The sequence below is a fragment of the Chrysemys picta genome, chromosome 3, assembly GCF_011386835.1.
Source record: "Chrysemys picta bellii isolate R12L10 chromosome 3, ASM1138683v2, whole genome shotgun sequence".
In the NCBI taxonomy this organism is placed as follows: Eukaryota; Metazoa; Chordata; order Testudines; family Emydidae; genus Chrysemys; species Chrysemys picta.
Window position 1 is genome coordinate 128385322 of NC_088793.1, and position 21554 is coordinate 128406875.

At 39.4% G+C, this 21554-nt stretch overlaps 1 protein-coding gene across 7 annotated transcripts in view; it reads right to left on the minus strand.

The window, feature by feature from the left end:
• The window catches only part of WDR27 (WD repeat domain 27), a 198279-nt gene that overhangs the window by 117594 nt on the left and 59131 nt on the right, over positions 1 to 21554 (minus strand). For 5 of the 7 annotated variants that reach the window (XM_065590464.1, XM_065590463.1, XM_065590462.1 and 2 more), the window contains 5 exons: positions 20111 to 20200; positions 13273 to 13394; positions 11803 to 11936; positions 4023 to 4120; positions 2729 to 2850 (listed from right to left, as the gene is read on the minus strand). In XM_065590464.1, coding sequence (XP_065446536.1) covers positions 2729 to 2850; positions 4023 to 4120; positions 11803 to 11936; positions 13273 to 13394; positions 20111 to 20200 — 566 coding nt within the window. Of the gene's footprint in view, positions 1 to 1261; positions 1540 to 2728; positions 2851 to 4022; positions 4121 to 11802; positions 11937 to 13272; positions 13395 to 20110; positions 20201 to 21554 lie in introns of those variants that run through there. The other 2 variants (XM_065590466.1, XM_065590465.1) reach the window with 2 other exon arrangements.

Below are 21554 nucleotides of genomic sequence, written 5' to 3' on the forward strand. Positions count from 1 at the left end.
AGTCCCGAAAAGGAGGGGTGGCAGGCTCCATTGAAACAACCAGTCCACCACTGCGGACCGCTCTAGGAGCAGGAGCCTGTCATTCCTCGAGTTTAGAAGCGTCCTTTCCATTACTACACGTGCTCCCCACCACAGTCTGCGTCCCAGTTTCAACACTTTACCACAAAATCCTTAAGAAAGAAAACAGTGTTAATGAACAACGTTTCATTTATTTTATTTTTAAAGGTGTGTTGGAAGGGGGGAAAGGGGTTGGTAACTGGAGAGGATAGTCAACATTAACTGGGTAAAGAAATGGGGGCAGGTTCAGCTTCTGTTTAAACAAACTTAATAGTCACAGGTTACCCTGCTCACTCTGGAACCTTGCTTTCAAAGCTTCCCGGATGCACAGCGCGTCCCGCTGGGCTCTTCTAATTGCCCGGCTGTCTGGCTGGGCGTAATCAGCAGCCAGGCGATTTGCCTCAACCTCCCACCCCGCCATAAATGTCTGCCCCTTGCTCTCACAGAGATTGTGGAGCACACAGCAAGCTGCAATAACAATGGGGATATTGGTTTCGCTGAGATCAGAATGAGTCAGTAAGCTTCTCCATCTCCCCTTCAGACACCAAAAGCACACTCCACCACCATTCTGCACTTGCTCAGTCGGTAGTTGAAGAGTTCTTTTTCACTGTCCAGGGCTCCTGTATAGGGCTTCATGAGCCAGGGCATTAGCGGGTAGGTTGGGTCCCCGAGGATCACTATAGGCATCGCCACATCCCCAACAGTTATTTTGTGGTCCAGGAAGTAAATACCTTCCTGCAGCCGTCTAAACAGACCAGAGTTCCTGAAAACGCGAGCGTCATGAACCTTGCCCGGCCATCCGACGTTGATGTTGGTAAAACATCCCCTATGGTCCACCAGTGCTTGTAGCACCATCGAAAAGTAGCCCTTTCGGTTAATGTACTGGCTGGCCTGGTGGTCTGGTCCCAGGATAGGGATGTGAGTTCCATCTATAGCCCCACCGCAGTTTGGGAATCCCATCACAGCGAAGCCATCTATGATCACCTGCACGTTTCCCAGGGTCACTACCTTTGAGAGCAGTAGCTCAACGATTGTGTTGGCTACTTGCATCACAGCAACCCCCACGGTAGATTTGCCCACTCCAAATTGGTTCGTGACTGACCGGTAGCTGTTTGGCGTTGCAAGCTTCCAGAGGGTTATGGCCACTCGCTTCTGGACAGTCAGGGCTGCTCGCATCCGGGTGTCCTTGCGCTTCAGGACAGGGGACAGCAACTCACAAAGTTCCAGGAAAGTTCCCTTACGCATCCGAAAGTTTCGCAGCCACTGTTATTCATCCCAGACCTGCAGCACTATGCGGTCCCACCAGTCTGTGCTTGTTTCCCGGGCCCAGAATCACCGTTCCACAGCATCAACATGACCCATTGCCACCATGATGTCCACGGCGCAGGGTCCTGTGCTTTGTGAGAGGTCTGTGCCCCTCTCAGACTTAATGTCCTCACCGCGCTGCCGTAGCCTCCTCGCCCAATTTCTCAGCATCTGCCTCTGAAAAAGGTGGATGATAAGGTGCGAGGTGTTGACAACAGCCATAACTACAGCGATGATCACAGCGGGATCCATGCTTGCAGTGCTGTGGCGTCCGCACTGTCAATCACCAGAAAAGTGCGCAAACTGATTGCCCGCCGGCGCTTTCACGGAGGGACGGCGGGAGTGAGGGTTGAATGACGACAGTTACCCAAAACCACCCTCGACACATTTTTTGCCCCAGCAGGCATTGGGGGCTCGACCCAGAATTCCAGTGGGCAGCGGGGACTGCGGGAACTGTGGGATAGCTGCCCACAGTGCACCGCTTCCAATGTCGACGCTTGCCCCGTTAGTGTGGACTCACAAAGTCGAATTACTGTCCTTAGTGTGGATACACACGTTCGACTTTGTAATATCAGTTCCACAAATTCGCTTTAAGTAAAATCGAACTACTCTCATAGTGTAGACATATCCTAAGGCTAAATACACTGCAGAGCTTGCAGCTGCACCACTGTAGCACTGCTAGTGCAGACGCTCTAAGCCGATGGGAGAGAACTCTCCCGTGGACTTAATTACTCTGCAAGCTGTAGAGGCTATGTCGGCGGGAGAAACTCACACTCACATAGCCCTGTCCACACCAGCACTTAGGTCGGTGTAATTTAGACCTATCTTCACTGCCCTTAGCAAAAGACTATTAATTCAAGTTGTTCCCTCTATCACAAAATCTATCTGGGTCTCATAAAAAAACACAATGTAAATGTAATCCATCTGCATTAAAATGTTTTGAAATAAACAGATTTGGAGGACTCTTAAGAAGCTTCATTGAACAGGGTATTGCAAAGCTAAACGAGAAAATCAAATAGGGATAATAGAAAGCTATAAAATCATTGTGATGTCGAAAATGTATTTTGGAGTTTGGTTGCTGTAAATAGCTCATGTTAAACTAGACTGTAATGTTACAATCTACCCTGAGTAAGAAGAGGAGCACTGTCGTGCACCTGAGCAGGGCCAACCATGGAGCAAGAGAATATCTTGCTTACTCCTCTTTGCAGCTAAATAAAGGCTGTGATGATCTAGCCCTTTGATCTTATTGTACACTAAATACATTGCACAGGAGAGAGAGCAAGTTTTTTAAATCACCTAATGTTTTCTGAATGCTCCTTATTCATTGTGTATGTTAAATATTAAAAAAAATCAATAAAATACCTACCTTATTTTGACAGATCTGGTGGACTGATCTAGAATGAGCATCTGGTATCACTGCTGCACTGCAGCCTGCATTGAGGTCAAAAACTTCTAAAGTTCGGTTGCTACCAGCTGCAAGTATAATATCTGTAACCTCTGTGAGTTAAAGTTCAAACAACATAAACAGATCTAATGGAGACAAGAGCAAAAAAAATACCGATGTTTTAATAACATCTAGTTTTATAAATTACTTGATTCATAAATATTTACTAAATTTCCATAAGCAGAATACCCGTACCGATCAAAAATAGGCACAAATATATACATACTTCAATTGAAACAAACTCCTTAACTATTTCAACAGCCAGATTCTTACTAGCAAATAGGCCAAAGTATGTCAGCAGCCTGCAAGAAAATTGATTTTTTTAAATACAATACTACATGTGTGTGGAATAGGATTATTCACTTTTGGCTTTGCCAAGCATAAAATGGTCATCCCAAATTCTTGCTAATAGAATCTATAGAATACATCACTATATAGGCATATATAATAGCAGCATTTATATAGTATTTTGGGGGAGGGGAAGTTGCCTCCAAACATTTTAAAAACATCGAATTAATTCTCACAACAGCCCAGTGAGGTAGCAAAGTACTATTACTGCCATTTTACAGATGGGAAAGCTGAAGCAGAGTCGTGAAGTGATTTAAGCAAGGTCAGTGTCAGAAAACAGATTATAAGTAAAATATTCCCGAGTCCACATACATTAAGGGTAATTAACCAGTGAATAATTTACCAAGGGTCATGGTGGATTATCAATCACTGACAATTTTTGAATCAAGATTGGATATTTTTCTAAAAGATCTGGTCCAAGAATTATTTTGGGGAAGGTCTATGGCTTGTGTTATACAGGAGGTCAGATTAGATGCTCATAGAGGTCCCTTGTGGCCTTGGAATCTGACATTTTTAATGCAACAATTCTTTCATAAAAATATAAAATAATTTTACTCTAAGTATTATTGATTTATTTGGTGGTCATACCTAGGGATTCCAGTCATGGAGCAGGACCTCACTGTGCTAGTTGTTATATACAAACATATAATATTATAAAACAGTCCTGCCTCAAAGAATTTACAATCTAAATACAGGAATCTGCTAGGCTGGAGTCCAACAAGACTACTATGAAAAATTACATTAGTATTATAATTGTAGAAAAAGATACTAGCTATACAGTTCATGCCAACTTTTTAACTTGAATATTTCCATGCCATTCAGCCTAAAATACTGTACAGAAACAATAATCATCCAGGACCCAGGATACAAGAGTAGAAATCATTTATTGCTGAAAGGCTGGTAATCTCCACAGTAGAAGCCATGGGGAATTTCTGTACTGATTTGCAAATGCTCTTCTGTTTATATCTGCAAAAGATATGAGATTAATGTACTATTTAGCAAAAAGAGTCATAATTTATGACCAAAAGTAAACTTCTAGTGAAACAGCTGGAAGCCAAGATCCCCTTTTTATTACCAGAGAAAGCCACAGTAATATAAAGGTTCAGCTAAAAAACAATTTAGTTGGAAGACTCATAGTAGGAAAAAACATGTATACAGGTAACGTAGGCATGAGTACTTTTTGCTCTAATGTACTGATGTTCAACTTTCCACCTACTTAAAATCAAAATAATTCAGCCTTCATCCAGAAGGTGTTAAGAGTAAATCTTCCAGTTATAATGATTATGCAAGTAGAAATATCAATAGGTATGGTGCTGTATTTCATGTGCTGCGTATGAGGGAGAAGAGAAAATGGATGAGAAAACAAACAAACCCTACCTTGTTTGACCCCCAGCATGGTACTAGAGATCTATTCTGAAAGGTTTTTAAAAAAAATTGTTTGAGGTCTCATAATGTATCCAAATGCAGACTGGTCAGGAAAGATTTCAAGTTTTAGCAACAGGCACTCTGTTTGCTCTGCTATGGTTCAGGTTAAAAACTGCTCACTGGTGAATTCAGTACTCCATGAGACAGAGTGGTAAACATGGAGCAAACAAATCCCATGAGCTGAGTCTGGAGAAACAGGCACAGATATCTTCCCTCCCCAATATGCATGAACAATAGATAAAGGACCTGTTCCAAATCCCACTGAAGTCAATGGAAGTCTTTCCATTAACTCCAATGAGAACTGGATCAGGCTCGACCAGTAGAATACTCTTTCCCCAACAACTGGAAGGGAAAGCAACAAAAGTTAATTGAAAAAAAAAAAAAAGAAGAATCCATCCCAAATGAGAGGCCCTAGCACATTCAAGAGGCACTGTGGTCACACAGAGGAACCGTATATAATTTTTTTCCTCTCCACTTTCAGGGACAGAATGCTAGCTTTGCTCCGGAAAGAATGGCTGTGATGGTGTATAAGATTTTGTGGAGAGTTAGTCAGAGCACTGATTGGAGGGATGAGGAGGTTGGAGTGCAATTGTGAGGAGTAGAGGAAAGGAAACCTTTTAGTGCTTGACTGCAGATGGAAAGGAAGATTATATAAAATGAGGGATATGACTATGACAGAGGAGGTGACTTCAGAAAACTGACTGCAGTTAGCAGATAGAAAGGATCCACAGGAGCTTAGTATTCCTTGCATAAAGTAAGGGGTATTCTGGACGCGATACATATTTCATTTGGAACAAAATGTTTTGTGTTTTTATTTAAAATTTTATTTACCTGATAATCCTAGAGCAGGATAAGAATTCATTAAAAGGAAAGAAAAAATATTTCTGTTTCGGCATCACAACTGAGCAGAGGAAATTAAAACTAAGTCCAACAGTAAGAACCTCACCACCACTCTGCCCACTTTGTGTTGGGTCAAACAGTCACAGAGGTGTAAAGGGGCCCGAAAAGCCCTGGTTGAAGTTTGGGGAGGATACACCTGTTGGAGGCACTGTGGAAGACAGCCAAAAGGCTGCCTTCCAAGGACTTCATCACAAGCACACAATGATGAAGCCTTTAAGGCAACCTGGGATGCTGTCATAATTTAAATTGACCTCCCCCAGGACTGTCTAAATTATGCCACCATGGTCCTCTCCAGCCCCCAGAGCAGCCCAGGATTAGGATGATGCAAACATGGCTTAAAGCTTACTGCCACCACATACCCCAGCCTCTTAGGATATGTCTAGACTATAAACATAAATTGACCTATATTAGGTTGACTTAGGCATGTCCACACTACCCTCCTTGGGTCGGTGGTGCGCATCCTCACCAGGAGCATTTCCACTAACCTAAGAGGGGCAGTGTGGGGAATTGAGAACCAAGTCTCTCAGCTCCTCTGGCAGCTTCCTGCCAGAAGCCTTGCTACCCCACCGGCTCCCGGCAGGCTGCCCTCCCCCTCCACTTCCTGTTCCTTGCTGGGAGAAGGGTCCAGCTGCCCAGACTTCTCACCCTGACTCCCAGCTGGGAGCAGGGTCCATTCTTGTCTGGGCCCCCAGCCGAGAGTCAGGTCCAGCTGCCCGGGCTTCTTGCCCCAGCTCCCAGCAGGGTCCATTCTCACCCTGGCTCCCAACCAGGAGTGGGGTCCAGCCACCCAGCTCTCCAGGGGAGTCGGAGACAGCTGGGCTTTAGATGTCCAGCTTGCTTATCAATTTCACGGCTCCTGCCAACAGCCAATGTAAGGAATGCAGTGTCTACACAGACACTGTACACCACTACCTCGATATAACGCGACCCAATATAACACGAATTCGGATATAATGCGGTAAAGCAGTGCTCCGGGGGGGGCGGGGCTGCACACTCCGGTGGATCAAAGCAAGTTCAATATAACGCGGTTTCACCTATAACACGGTAAGATTTTTTGGCTCCCGAGGACAGCGTTACATCGAGGTAGAGGTGTATCATCCTAACTACACCAACATAAGCCTTATACCTCTCATGGAGGTGGATTTATGCAGTGCAGTAGGGCTCTTACATCGGGGGGGAGGAAGGCTGTAATGTAGACACTAACATAATTAGGTCAACATAAGATGCCTTATGTCAACCTGTGTAGTGTAGACCAGTGGCTCTCAACCTTTCCAGACTACTGTACCCCTTTCAAGAGTCTCATTTGTCTTGCATACCCCCAGTCTCACCTCACTTAAACTACTTGCTGACAAAATCAGAAATAAAAACACAAAAGTGTCACAGCACGCTATTACTGAAAAATGTTTTACTTTCTCATTTTTACCATATAATTATAAATCAATTGGAATATAAATATTGTACTTGCATTTCAGTGTATATTTGAGCAGTATATTTCAGTTTTTAGACCAAAATGTTTGATTACATAATAATTCGTTTTACAACCGCCTCTCTGCTTCACACTTTATTTTGGAGATGCTCATGAACACATCATCACACACTATCTGTGGTTAGGTGGCAGCCATATTCAAACTAGCCCAGTCAATAACACAATGTTTTATATTTTTAAAGGATTACACACACACACACACACACACACACAGTTGGATGTAAACTGAACTCCTTATCTTGTGAAGAGTTTACTGAGGTGTAAAACGGCAAATCTCTGAGTCTGTGTGCATCACATTATAGTTTGACCTATCACTTACATTCAGATATTTCACAACCAAGTCTAACTGAATCTCACAGTCCTGGTTTGTTAGGTCTCACCCTCAAACACCTTGGAGAGGGTGGCAGGCCTGTGCTCCACACACTCATTTCCCTTCAGTGAAAAAGGCACTAGAATTCACACCCCCAAAGGCACTCGTGGAGCTCTCTTCTTCCCTAGATCTCTTAGCATGTGACTGGGTCTAGCACTGCTTTGATTAAAACCCTGCCATCAATTCTTGGGGGCCATGTGGTTTACATCATTAGACCCAGCAACCACGGAGTTTTGCTATTCACTTTTGAATACAACTGTAGGCCCTCTCCATTTTCTGCAGACGTGCAACTCTCAATATTTTTTATCGGGTACAGGCCTCCTGGTGATATAATCTGAAATGTCATCAAACGAACATGCAGAGACTTCTCTTGCGTGTTCCATTAACTCAAGAGAGACTTTCCTTTCAGTATCTTCTGTTTCATTACCTACATGACTAGTAACAGAGCCCTGCGCTAGAGGGATGTATTCTTAGCTATATCTCTGCATATTCAATTTAGTGACTTGCTTGGCCCTTCTAGTTTTAAATCCTTTCTGTTTGATGCCACATTATCTACTAGCATGGATGACTGCTTAGATTTTTAACAACTTTCAAACACTTCCAGTTTTAGTTCCAGGGAGTCTCTTGCCAATCCAATCAATGGCAATCCATAGTAAACAAATTCACTTGGGGAAATAAGAAATCCAGGGTTAAGCAATCAACTTTACAAAGGCCATGACAAAAGGGAGGATTGGATTTACTAATATTAAGCACTATTACCGAGCTAGTCAGAAATCGGATTTACTGGATAACAACAAACCCTAATAAGCACTGGGTAGAGAGCTAGAACAAGTTTATTTTTGTGCAGTAAAACTCCACGTGATCCCCTGGGTATCCTGTTGAACATAAACTCTTCTGAAGTACCTGAACTCAACATTTTGCTATTTATCAGCATTTTAAGGACTTTTCTTAGCTTGAAACACTTAGCATGGAATTCTGCCTATCCATGTACAGCATGTGCTGGTACAGCTTGTTTGCAGTGTTGTTGTAATCATGTTGGTCCCAGAACGAGAGAGATAAGGTGGGTGAGATAGTATCTTTTATTGGATGAACTTCTGTTAAGTCTGTGAAGCTCAAAAGCTTGTCTCTTCCACCAACAGAAGTTGGTCCAGTAAAAGATATTACTTCACCCACTTTCTCTCTAATACAGCTTGACATTCTAAAATGTCAGAGAACATGTTCCATAGTTTGTTCACTTATTAGGTACATACTGTTACTATGAGTAAGTGCTAAAATAAATGATATACATATTAATAGTTCAGTCATTTGAATAGTGTTTTTATCTCATTTTGAATTCCTTACATACTGTTGATTCCCTTCTTTAAAAGGTATGTCAGGCTGACTGCAAAATTGAAAAAAAAAAAGAAAAAAAATTTGTCTGCTTCACATTCTTTAAATGGACTGAATGCATGTAAGGATGTGAAGCATCACAATCTGAAAACAAATTAAAATTAATGGCAGATAGTGAATTTTCACTGCTTTTACCAGCAGTTATGTATGCTGACACGAGGAAATTTAACTAAATGGTAACATCAGAGTGTGTAAAGGAAGTTGTCGATAAAAAAGGATGATTTTGCATTTAATCATAGATGCAGTAGTCAGGCCATCTGGATTCTACTTCTACGATTGCAACAAACCTCTTGTGTGACATTTGCAAAGAAGGCTCTCTCTGACTCACTTCTGTCATTTAAAAAATACTTACCCACTTCACAGGGACACTGTGATGTTTATTCTTTAACGCTTACAGAACTCTTTGACACTCTTGTTTGGAAGGCCCCACAGAATGGGAAAAGTATTAAGATTGTTATTACTATTTATTATTGTATTGTCTTTACCTCTAAAAAATGAGAGAATCCATTGGCCATCCAGATTGCATTACCCTGCTCTTCTAATTAAAGGATTAAAGCATTCTTTATGGTTCCTTCTAAACTTCTTGAATCTGTTCCAACAAGCATTTTTCCAAACTCAGAGCATGGAATGAGAGTTGTGAGAAACAAAAGAAGTGACACTGTGCTTTATAAAAGTAAAAATGCCATAAAATGGACTGGACGGAAGCCATAAAGAAAATGTCAAAGCAAATTTAACTTTTTTAAAATACCTTCTTTTTTTTTTTTTGGTAATAAACAACAACTTGCCCTTATAATAATTTTAGTTTTTTTTAATAATGTCAACAATTTCAAGTTTGTCCTTTTTAGCACTACAAAAAATAACCCCAGGAAATTAATGGCATGGTGCTGGGAGTTGGCGTTGCTCTGTTAAGTGATACTAATTAAATGGATACCTGCAGCATCGAGAGGAAAATATTTGAACAAAAATAGAGATATCTAGATATCGTACAGTTATCCTACAACATAATTGCTTCGTAGCGTCTGAGTAAGTCCACAAAAATACTAAGAAAATCAATTCATTAAACAAGCTTAGAGTTATAAAATAAAGCTGTAGTCATTTGGATCTGAAACATCAGGATTGGAATTTCTATAGCATCTCATTTTAGGATAAAAAAATGGACTTACAAAGGTAGGTAAGGAGTATTACCCCCATTTTACAGAAAGGAAGACTAAGGCACAGAACATTTAAGTTACTTGTCTGAAGTCATACAATCCTAACAGAATTAGGAACAGAACTCAAGTTTCCTTATTCCCTGTTCTCCACTATAACCACTAGAAGACCATGCTGCAAGGTAAACATTGCAGAATGCAAGATGTTTATAGTGTGGGTTCTGAGATGTTGTGGAAAGCTGAGGAAAATACATTTACTTGCAAAGCTAAAAAATATTCTTTATTTCATTAAAGTTAATAGAAACCAATGTAAAACAGATAATAATTCTTGGCATTTTGTAGTCCTTGGTTCCTAAAACTGTGGAAAAAGGTGCAACTACACTTTCTGTTCAGACAGCTGGCAGCAAGTCTAAATTCATACAAATAAGGATCACAGCAATCTCCATCAAGGAGAGGGGATAGAGTTACTCTATATCATACTCTGGCCACTCCTAAAAATGATGGAAAGTAGGGAATCACAAATGCTCAGGAATTGAGTGCTTAATTCTAAGCAGACATCTATACTTTGTTCAAAGTAGGAATTAATCTCCGTTGTCAATCTACTGTTCAAAGTCAGACTAGATCATAATAATGGTCCCTTCCGACTTTAAGATATATGAATCTAAAGTCTATATTTTCAAAAACAGGTTTTTTAGACATAAACCTTTTTTAAAAAAAATTAAAGGTAATTGTTTATTTTAGCTCTGTGTTTTGGTACTGTAGATTATAGTTTTAGAGTTCAAATGTGCATTTACTAGCCCTATGCCTCAATTCAGGAAAGTATTCCTGTTCAAGAGAGCACCTAAGCACATCTTAAGTCCCAGTGAAGATGATGGGATGGACTTAAGCACATGCTTACCATGAACTGGAGCCACAGGGCCAATGAAGTTATGACAGTTTCCCCAATTTAGGAGCTTACGTGCATACTATTAACTCACAGTAGTAAGCACTATATCCATACTCTTTTGCCCTTAATTCTTTCCTATCCCTGCCCCAAAATCTACAGTACCACTATAAAACAAAATAAATAATCTTAAAGCTTTTTTTTAAAGAGCAGTTTGCCTAAACATTTTTTTAAAGTTTAAAAAAATAGAAATGAAAAATAATAGAAAGGAAATTGCAGAATAGTGGTGACATAAAAACAAAGATCAAAGACGAATTTTTAGAATTATACGGATGCACAAAAGTATTGCTGTAAACTAGCAACAGTGAACGGAAAACATGTAGTAATGGGAGATTGGGAGGGTGTGAAGTTTCAGTTGTAAATTAAAAGATTAACAGGAAGTCAGTGGCATTTCTGTATAATTGGGTCAGTTCAAGTGAGAGAATGACCTGCAACAGTGGGGAGACTTGAGAAAAGGACTAAGAGAAGGCAAGAACTAGAAAAACAGGGTAATGGGGGAGGAGTAGGTGATATAGTAGAACAGGCCTACAGCAGAATGGAGGAAATCCATGCAGAAGTTTCAAGACTAAGAAAACAATATTTGAATTGTATGTGGTGACAGAAAGCCAGTGAAAGTGATTGAAGTGATATGGTTGCTTTCCTGCTCTGGCAAATGAAGTTTGGCTACCTCTGAAGTTCAGAAAATATTTAAGACCACCATAAAAAAGTTAGTTGCAATAACTGTAATGAGAAGTAATTAAGGCATGAATACATATTTCAGCAGAGGCAACAGAATGTAAGGAGCAGTTTCAGGAGTTTAACGACAATAGTAGTAGTAACCTTTGCCTCTGATAATACATTCTTGATGAAAAAACTTTTGGGACAGGATTCATTTTCATTCTGTGATGCCCGGACAAAGATATATGTAAGATTACTTTTGTTAAAATAATACAAAGCACCTATTGATAGAATACTTCCACTGTTCCATTAATGGAAATGTTTACCAACCGTTTTAGGTCATCCTTGCTCATGTCAAGATAGTAACTTAACAGATGAAATTCAGCTCCACAACACAGCAATATAAATGTATCTATGTAATAAAACTGTGCAAAGCGTATAGATTTATGGAACATCTCCTTGCCCTGAAATGCAAAGTGAATAATTATTAATAGAATCTATATAATATATACTATATAATTTTTTCCAGGAAATTTATAGCCCTAAGATATAACAGGTTAACTGAGTAAAGCCCTTTTCGTTGACAATACTTACTCATCCCAAGGTCTACTCTTTTTTTTTGTTTAAATTAGTTGGCACCAACATTAATAACGTCTGTAGTCAGTTAAATCTAATATAATCTGGTTTAACATATTAAACTTCCATTTTTTAAAATCAGAATTCAGGGACAGACTGAAATTAAACATGGTATTACAGACTAGAGCCAATAAAAGTATGAAGAATTATATAGTGAATAAAGCCAAAACTTCCAGAAGTCTGGGTGCCTCAATTTTTGGTTATATAACTTGAGACATGCAAGGCCTGACTTGCAAAGGTGCTGTGTACCCATCATTCTCACTGGTGTCAGAGCTGTAAGTAATCAGCAACTCAAAGTCAGACAACATGCCAACTCTCGCAAATTTATCCCGAAAGACATGCTTTCCAAGTAAAATTAAGCCTCTCTCATGATCAGCTATGGCTGAAAAAAAAATCCTGACATTGTAGAGTTCTATCACTGAGATCATGAGTGAAGCTTAATTTTACTTAGAAATGAGTGACAGTCTGCCCCAGGAAGCTGCTCCCCTACCAGCCTGGGAAGTGGGAGAGGGGACCCCACTACAGCCACCCCAGGCCTGAGGAGGGTGAAGAACCCTAAGAGGAGCAGAAGTGAGGCTGAACAATGGCCTGGGAGCTGTATGGGGGCTGAAGTGAAGAGGATGGGGGCTCATGAGGTGGGGAGGCTGTACTGATGGTGGGTTCTGGGCAGATGGGGTGAGTGCTGGGATGGTGAACTGAGGTTGGTGGGGCAGTGGGCCTGAACTGATGGGGTGATGACGATGGAGGCCTACAAACTGAACTGAGAGGGGGCTGAACTGAGGAGGGTTGGATTAATTGCAGGGCAGGAGAGTGGCAGATGTGGGGGTGAGAGCTCTTGCAAACAGCGGCCAAAATCACCTTATCCAGTACATGTGGGAGAGTGGGCAACACTAATTGTCATATGCACACACTCTGGAGATGGGCAGGGGGGGTTCAAAAATCCAGAGACTGACCTAAAAAACCCAATACAGTCTTTTTTTAAAAAAAATTGGCCAATCTGATGACTTTTGGTGGTCTGACTCATGATTTTTCATATGTTGAAGTTGGTAATACTGAGTCAAGCACTGTGTGTCCTAAGCTGGGCTCCCACAAAAGAGTTTTGGGTACTGATAATATGCAGAACAGGGCCTACTATGTGTCTAACTGACATGAGTTACTCATTACCAGAAATAGGGCAGGTTCTGTATTGCGGACTGACCAGATCCTTAATGTTCTGTCTTCTGATGCAGAAACTAACCACCTCTTGTCATGACTCCAGCCAACAGAGTTAATTGCACCATCATGACCTAACAAAAATAATAATGGAAATATCAGAAAATCTATTTCTCACATTCATCCGGAGATAACATATTGATTGGATATAATTATTCAGCATTTTAAAAATAGCTTTTAGATACAGGCTTCAAAGAGTTTGATTTAAATCAGTAAACATCAATCCTTGCTGATTTTTCTCTCCACCCAAAAACAGATGAAAAATGTCTTTCATTAATAATCCAAATTCACAATGTTAAAAAAGTATCCTATAAAATGTAACAATTTGATACTTTTCCAACTGGCACACATTTTGCTGCCAATGCTATCAGGGAATTAGTGAGAAAATAATATAAAATAATACATGTTTTATTCCTGATTTTATTACATAGTTGATTTTTAAATGGTCATTTTTATTTACTCAAAATTTGAAATAGTATCTGAATATTTTTAAATTCCTGCAATATCAACGTCAATTAACATTAAAGAAATACTTCTATGTAAAAATTACTGTCCATCAAAACTTATGAAAAATAAAAATGAAATCCTTTCAAGCCTCTATATACGTTAGCAACAATGGGGCATTTGGAGATCTTTACTTGTGAGATAATGATAAACTAAGCAGAGCGGAGTTTTCGCCTATGGCAAGACTTGGTTATTGTACCAGTTTGACGATTTATCTTTTAAAGATCTAAAGGCTTCTTTTGCATATAAAATACCATTAGGATTTTCAAAAAGCTCATAAAGGTAATTTGTCTTGGAACATAAAATACTTTCTGAAGTTTGATTCAATTTGGTCCATAAGATCAACAGCAGTTTTATTTGTCTCACTGAAAATCAGGTTTACAATTTTAGCTCTTGATATTAGGCACATTTGTAAAAAATCCTCTGGTCACATAAATATGGATGTGAAGGCAGGTCATATGAAGTAATTGTTTTGGTATGGCTGAATCAACACATTGTCATATTGTGCAAGGGTTGATTTAAAAAAAAAATAGATTTGCTTCAGACATTGGGTTTTCACTGTGATGTGTCTAAAAAGAAAAATGCAAATGAGAAACACTGAATTGCTTGTAAATATACTATTGCCAATATATAATTAATCTTGCATAATATGTTGCTAAAATAGAGACTGTACAGTTTGTTTGCTTAAAATCAACCCATTCAGATAGGTAATTTAGCAGCGGATCAGACTATTAGTCAAATTGTAGCACAAAACTTCCCCAGAAAATAGAACTGCAATGAACCTTTTTAATGTCAGGCTTCCAAAGTCAGAGAATGCTATTCTCTGATTAATCAGCCTCTATGACCACTTACCCTTAGGACTCATCCCCATCCCCAGCAAAAGGTTGAACACCACCAAACTTACAGTACTGAAACCAGAGTATAAGTAGTATGGTTGATTCCCTTTCCTGGTCCTTTGCAGTTCCACTAGGACCTGTAAGAGTTTTGCTGATGAAAGGTCTCAGCCTAAAAAGAACTCTAACTCTAGGAGGGTGATACTTCCATTGTCATTTACGGTCTTCAGGCTCTGAATCAGGCTCTCTTTTACAAAGTTATCCAAATAACGGAAAGCTTAGAAGCAAAGGGCCTCCATTTTCAAAATGTTGTGAACCTCATTGTTTGGATGCTTAATGTAAGGCGTTTGGAACCTGATTATCAGAGGTGCTGTGTGTCAAAAATTCCAGCTGAAGTCAATAGGGCTGTTAGGAGGACAGTTGAAAGGAGTAGGTCAAGAAGGCACGGTATCTGTGACCTGGAGGAGTGTGGCATTGGAAGGTGGTTGTAAAATGGTTTAGGCACCCTTGCATTTGCCTCAGCCATCTGAAGTGCTACCAGATACTTTGTCAGACAAGGTTTGATTCTACAGAACACAACCCCACCACCACCACCACCAAGATCAACAATTACAAAAGAACCTCCCTCTTAATTCACCTACAGATTATGATAGCCCTAAATCTAATTTTGTGAAGTCAATAGAAAGGAGACTTGAGTTTTACCTTCAAGGAAATTTCTTTACTAAAGTATATAGGCAATACTACATCAAAGAAAAGAACCATGAATAGTTATATGTATCATATTTTAATGGAATTTGACCTGAAGGCAAAATATCCATTTAAATACTATTAAATGGTTTCCAGATTCCAACTCTGAGAAGATGTAGGCCTTACAATGGTACAATTTTATATTTTTATTGCTAGCAATTTGTTATTATAACCACAAGGAAATAAGTGGCTTCCACTGTAGAGACAGTCCTACAGCAGCTGCTAACTATTAAGAAAATATTTCATAAAAGAGATAGTTATTGATTGCAGATCGTAGTTTACAATAGCTATAATCCCTCATCAACAAATAGTTTATGGAAGAAGCAGCCTTTTTAGTTTGGTTTGAGGCTGTTAAAATAAGAGTTAGCTACTATGAAGACAGCAGTTCAAAATTCAGGCACACTATACAGAAATCAATTAGTTAATTGATCATTTCTAATTTAGAATATATTTGTCCTGCTAATAATTGCATACAATTCAAAGAAAAATGTTACATAAAAGCCAATTATCATGTTTTGTTAATCTTATTTCCCTATAAGAAATTTGTTGAATTTCAGTTGACATTTAAAGTTCCTATGCTGCCCCCTCGTGCACATTTTTATAATTCAGTCAACTGCAGTTCTGCCTGGAACAGATCTTTATATTACTTTAATTACCCTGTGGTGTTGTACTGTTGCAGCATGTAACAAGAAAAAACTGTAGTTAAGGTTTTCAGTGATAAAGTGTATCAATATAAACTGGTTTATAAATTATAGTATTTAGATTGTAAACTTTTCAGGTCAGGGACTCAGAACATCTTTACCTGTCAACTGCCTAATATATCTTGAGTTTTGTTGTACTTTATTATTTGTATAATAATCAACACAATAATTAAGGTAGAGAAGACACTTCCATTTTATGTCCGTATCACAGTGCAATAACTTTCATACCCAAAACAATCATACCCCTTCATGTAAAATTTCAAAGCCAGTACTTATTCTCAGAACAAAGGAAGGGGTTTGTATTGTTTAGTTTTTAAAATTTTGTGAAGTTCTATTCAGATACTTGAGTTATCTGTGTAAAAAGTAAAAAATACAGTATACTACAACTCCCATTTTCCAAAAATGGCAGGGCACATGAGAAACCTTAGGAAAATCTGAGGGTTGGAAAACTGCAGGAGCTATCCAGGACACTTACATTTTCTGCAATCTAGGTCCCTGAACCCCAGAGCACAGTAAAGAAGAGGCCAACTGGCTTCAAAAGAGTCTTCACTCAGGGCTCCCCAATCCTAAGGCACATTGAATAGGATGATAGCTGGCTTTGTAGAGTGATTGGCTTCAAAAGAGCCATGCTACCTGTAACCCTTTTAAAGCTGACCAGCATACTCTTTGCCTCACTCTAAGAGCTGTGGCACCCAGAAGTAAATCTGAATAGGAATGTAGTCCTACTACAGGCGATAAAAACACGTTTAATTTAAACCAGGAGTTCCAGTTCCGGATTTTAGTATACAAGGGCTGTAATGCTCCTCCATGATGATGTAGTACAAAAAGGTGTTTTCGACCAGTCAAAAATATGTCCAGATGCTTTCTTGGCACTCAAATAACTTAACAGCTGCTGCTGCTTTAAAAAAAAAAATTGAAGTTCAAACTTGCCATGAATTTGCATTCTCAATGAGAACTAGTGCCTTTGACAAGAAAATTAAGTTGTAAACATATTAATCTGCTGCTCCAAATAGCAGCACAGTTGTTAGAAAGTAAGTAGGAAATCAATACAGGATTTCCTGATATTCTGAGATGTGCAGAAGGGAAGGGGGAAAACAAACAAACAAACAAACCAAAACAAAACACAGATCTGGTGCTATACAGTTGAAATGTTTGATCTCATACTATTATTATTTATATTTCAGTAGCACATAGATGCTCTAAGCAGGGATCAGGCCCTATTTTACTAGAGGCTTTATAAACATATTTAAGAGATCATCCCAGTATAAAAGGCATTCACAGTCTAGATTAATGATAAAAAGCTGAAGTAAATAACACAGATAGGCATATGCCACAGGATAAACAATAACAAGCACATTTTTGTGTAGACTAACTATGTCCACAAGTGTAGTTTGCCATCTGCCTCGCTATTATCAAATAGCAATGTTCTCAATGCATCTTAAGAAAGGATTTAAAGATAGATACGATTTACAAATCTTTTCAGTGTGTATCATATATAAAGGCTGGAAAGGGATAAAGAGAAAAAAATATTTGTGGAAGAAGTAAACTGGCAGGTGCTGAAGGCTGAGAACACTGATGGGGCAAAGACAGCTGTAACAATACAATAAGGTAATAGACTAAATCATCTTAAAAGTGAGGACAAGAAACATCAGATACAAATGCCTTCTGTTAGAAACAACACCCCCCTCCTATCAAAGCTTATTTTTTAATGAAAACTCTGGCACAACTGTAATTATGGTGCTAGCACCATTCCACTATAAACAAACATATGCCTTTGAGAAGGCTTTTAAGTTAGCATGAAGAGGGATTATTCGGTGTACACTAGTTTAGAGGTTACATCTGCATTCTAGATTTAAAGAACAAATCTATTTGGTCTTTTGCTTTATAGACAATGCCTGTTTTTAAGAAAGAGGGGAGCATACTATAAAAAAATCTTATTCCACAGTTTTTAGCATAACTGCATATTATCTAATGTTTTATTGGAAAGGAAAAACCCTTTAACTTAAAAAAAAAATCACAAAAACAGAAATATGTAAGTGAAAATTTAATGACTTTCTAACTGATTCACTACTACCTGACATCACTCTGGAGGGTAAATCTCTTGGCGTTGTCAATAGCTTTTGCTACTTGGGTTCTATGATCAGTAGGAATCTTGACCTTCAGACTGAAATGACTAACAGAATTGGAAAAGGAGCTAAGAATTTCAGGCTTTTACAGAAACACGCATGGAATAACTGCAAACTATCGACAAAGGTGAAGATGCAAATTTATGAGACTTGTGTGCTTTCATCTTTGCTTTATGGTTCAGAAATGTGGACTACATATGTTAGGCACATCAGGAGACTGAATAGCTTCCATATGAGATACCTGTGCAAGATCCTGAAAATAAAGTGGGAAGACAAAATACCAAACACAGAGATGCTAGAGCACACAGGACTGACACACTTACAGTAAACGACAGTAGAATCTCAGAGTTACAGACACCTCGGGAATGGAGGTTGTCCGTAACTCTGAAATGTCCATAACTCCAAACAAGACGTTATGGACTTCAGCCACTGGAGGCAGGGGGGAGAGGCTGCAGCCACAGAGAGAGAGGGGGTCAGGGCTTCTGACCCTCAGGAGCACCAGGGCTCAGGGCTTTAGAGCTGCGGGGAGTGCTGAGGCTCGGGGCTTCAGCCCCACCACTCCGTTCCCAGGACTCAGGGCACCCGATGGCTCCACTCCCGGTTTCAGCCAGGGGAGGCAGGCATGCCGGGACTCAGAGCTTTAGCTACAGGGGGAGTGCTGGGGCTGAAACTGGCACCCTCTGTAGGGAAGAAGCCAGGAACAAGGCTGCGGGGCTGAAGCCCTGAGTCCTGGCACTTCCCCCCCCCCCCCCCCACAAGGCTGAAACCAGGAATGGAGCCGCAGGGCTGAAGCCAGTGACCAGTAAGTCCAGAACTCTGGTGTTCGTATCTTTGAGGTTCTATTGTACTAACAAGAGGAGGAGGTTGCAATGGCTTGGTCATGTCAGGCAAATGGGAGAAGACTGTATCCCCAAGAATATTTTGTACAGAGAGATTCGAGACAGCTCTAGAAAGCAGGACCGTCCTTTATGGCAGTACCAAAATGTGTGCAAAAGTGATATGAAGTTGTTCAACATCAATGTAGAAAGCTAGGAGGAGCATCCAGAATCCTGTCCAATCTGGAGGGAATATCTGGCACTGGGTGCAGCTCAACATGAAGCAGCTTTGATCCAGAGGACGGAAGCAAAGTGAGAAAGAAGAACGCAGTGTACTGTAATCTTGGACTCCAACTCAGACAAGACATGGATCTGTGAAATTTGTAACAAACAGTATCGCTCTAGAATAGGGCTTGTCAGCCATAAGCTGACTTATAAGGAACCTGGCTAGACCTTTTATGGATACACCATGATCCAGTGGATCAAGGGTTGCCTATAATAAATAGAATTTGGAGAATCTAGCAAAACACACACAAAAATTAGCAAAGCACTACAAAAGATTTTTCTCCTACTGATAATAGCCCACCTTAATTGATTCGTCTCGTTAGAGTTGGTATGGCAACCTCTATCTTTTCATGCTCTCTCTCTCTCTGTCTATGTATGTATCTTCCTACTGTATTTTCCACTCCATGCATCTGATGAAGTGGGTCTTAGCTCATGAAAGCTTATGCCCAAATAAATTTGTTAGTCTTGAAGGTGCCACAAATACTCTTCGTTCTTTTTGCTGATACAGACTAACACGGGTACCACTCTGAAACCTGTCATACATTTATATTGTTTATCTTCTCAGTGATCTGAGGAACTCTGGAAAAACACAAGCCAACTCAAGCCTGGAATAACGTTAACCAGACATACAAGTTTACTATATCCTCACTCAGAAGCAGTAGGATTTTTTTTTTTAATTCTTCATATAGTGACAAGAATGGAAACTTTTAATTAATTTAAAAGTTTATTTAACCTGAAAACGCATCACTCCATATAAACTATATTTACAAACAGTTTACCTGAAAAAACAGCCGGTGTTCCTGTCAGATTGGAATTGAATACCAGTAAAGATTTGTCAGCTAGGCCACAAGCTAACAGCTCTCCATCCCCTGTAAAAAGATTCCCTACAGGTTTATGGGTTGTGAGGAGTGTGTCTCCAATATCATAGGGTTTTTTTTAAATCATAAATATATCAGAAAGAGGGGAAAACATGTTACAGCACATAAAAATATATAATCAGCTTTCACCTAACTTGTTTACCATTTTCCCTTTCAATGGAAATCAGTTAAGATGCGGGGGGGGGGGGGGAATATCACTCATTACATGGCAGAATGTCACATATTTAAACAAAAAATCCTAAACAAATATTACAGAAATATTTAGCAGTCACATTTATCTACTTCCTGATTTATAAAAATTATTATGTATCTATGTATAAATGTCACATCTCACTTTCAAGGGTACCAGAATAAAAAATAAACATTCTTATGAGAGCACCAAGACTCCTTTGTCAGTATTCTGATAACTTCTGAAGCAATGGGTACAAGCCCACCCAGCCATAGCTTTACAGCCTAATCCTGCAAATTTGACTAAGAAGTTCTGTGGCTCTTCTCATATGAGTAAAGTTATTCATGTGTACAAACGTTGGCAGGATCAAGCCTTTTAATGTTTTCCTGGATGTAGTGGGATGGGAAAACTGTTTAACCCAAATAATATTTCTGAAAGAGCAAAGATGGCTTGGGGCTTAAAATGCAGAATTTCACTGTAATTTAGTATAAAAAAAGTTTGGAAACCAGAAGCCAAAATAAATTAACGAACAAAAAAAGGAAAGAGACATTCCTAGCTTGGGGTCAAATCCATGCTATGATTCACCCACCCCACCAGCTATGAAATCTAATCTTCCCAAAGGCATTCTCCTGTTAAATAGCAAATTGTTTTGACTACGTATTCCTGGAGAAGGAATATCAACCAACCTTGCTAACAAGAGATAAATGGTGGGATTCAATCTGAATATAGATTCTGAATATTAATTAATTTGACAGTCTGAAGATCACTCCTTGAATGGCTTCTTTCATGTATTTGAATTAAATACTTTTTAGTTTCATAAGATTTAATTAAGATTATTTATGTCTACCGATTTATAAAATTATTTAAATTATCCATGACAGGATCCACCAACCCTTAAACAAAATTCCTTTGCCCATCTATAAATTGCTTTAGCTATCTCTGATACACCAAGACAGGACTCTCTGCTGATTTGGGGAATAATATACTTTGGTTTTATCTTACGAGAAGAGTGTCCAAACCAGAGTGGGCCCACTCAGGGTGTAATCTCTGTTGAAAGCTCTCCACAGAGACATAGAGAAGAAGAAATTGCAGCTGAAATAACCATTCTTTATAGCTTGTTTTCTGCTTTGTTCAGTCTTTTTGATGTTTATTTTCCTTTCTTTAATAAAGTAGCCA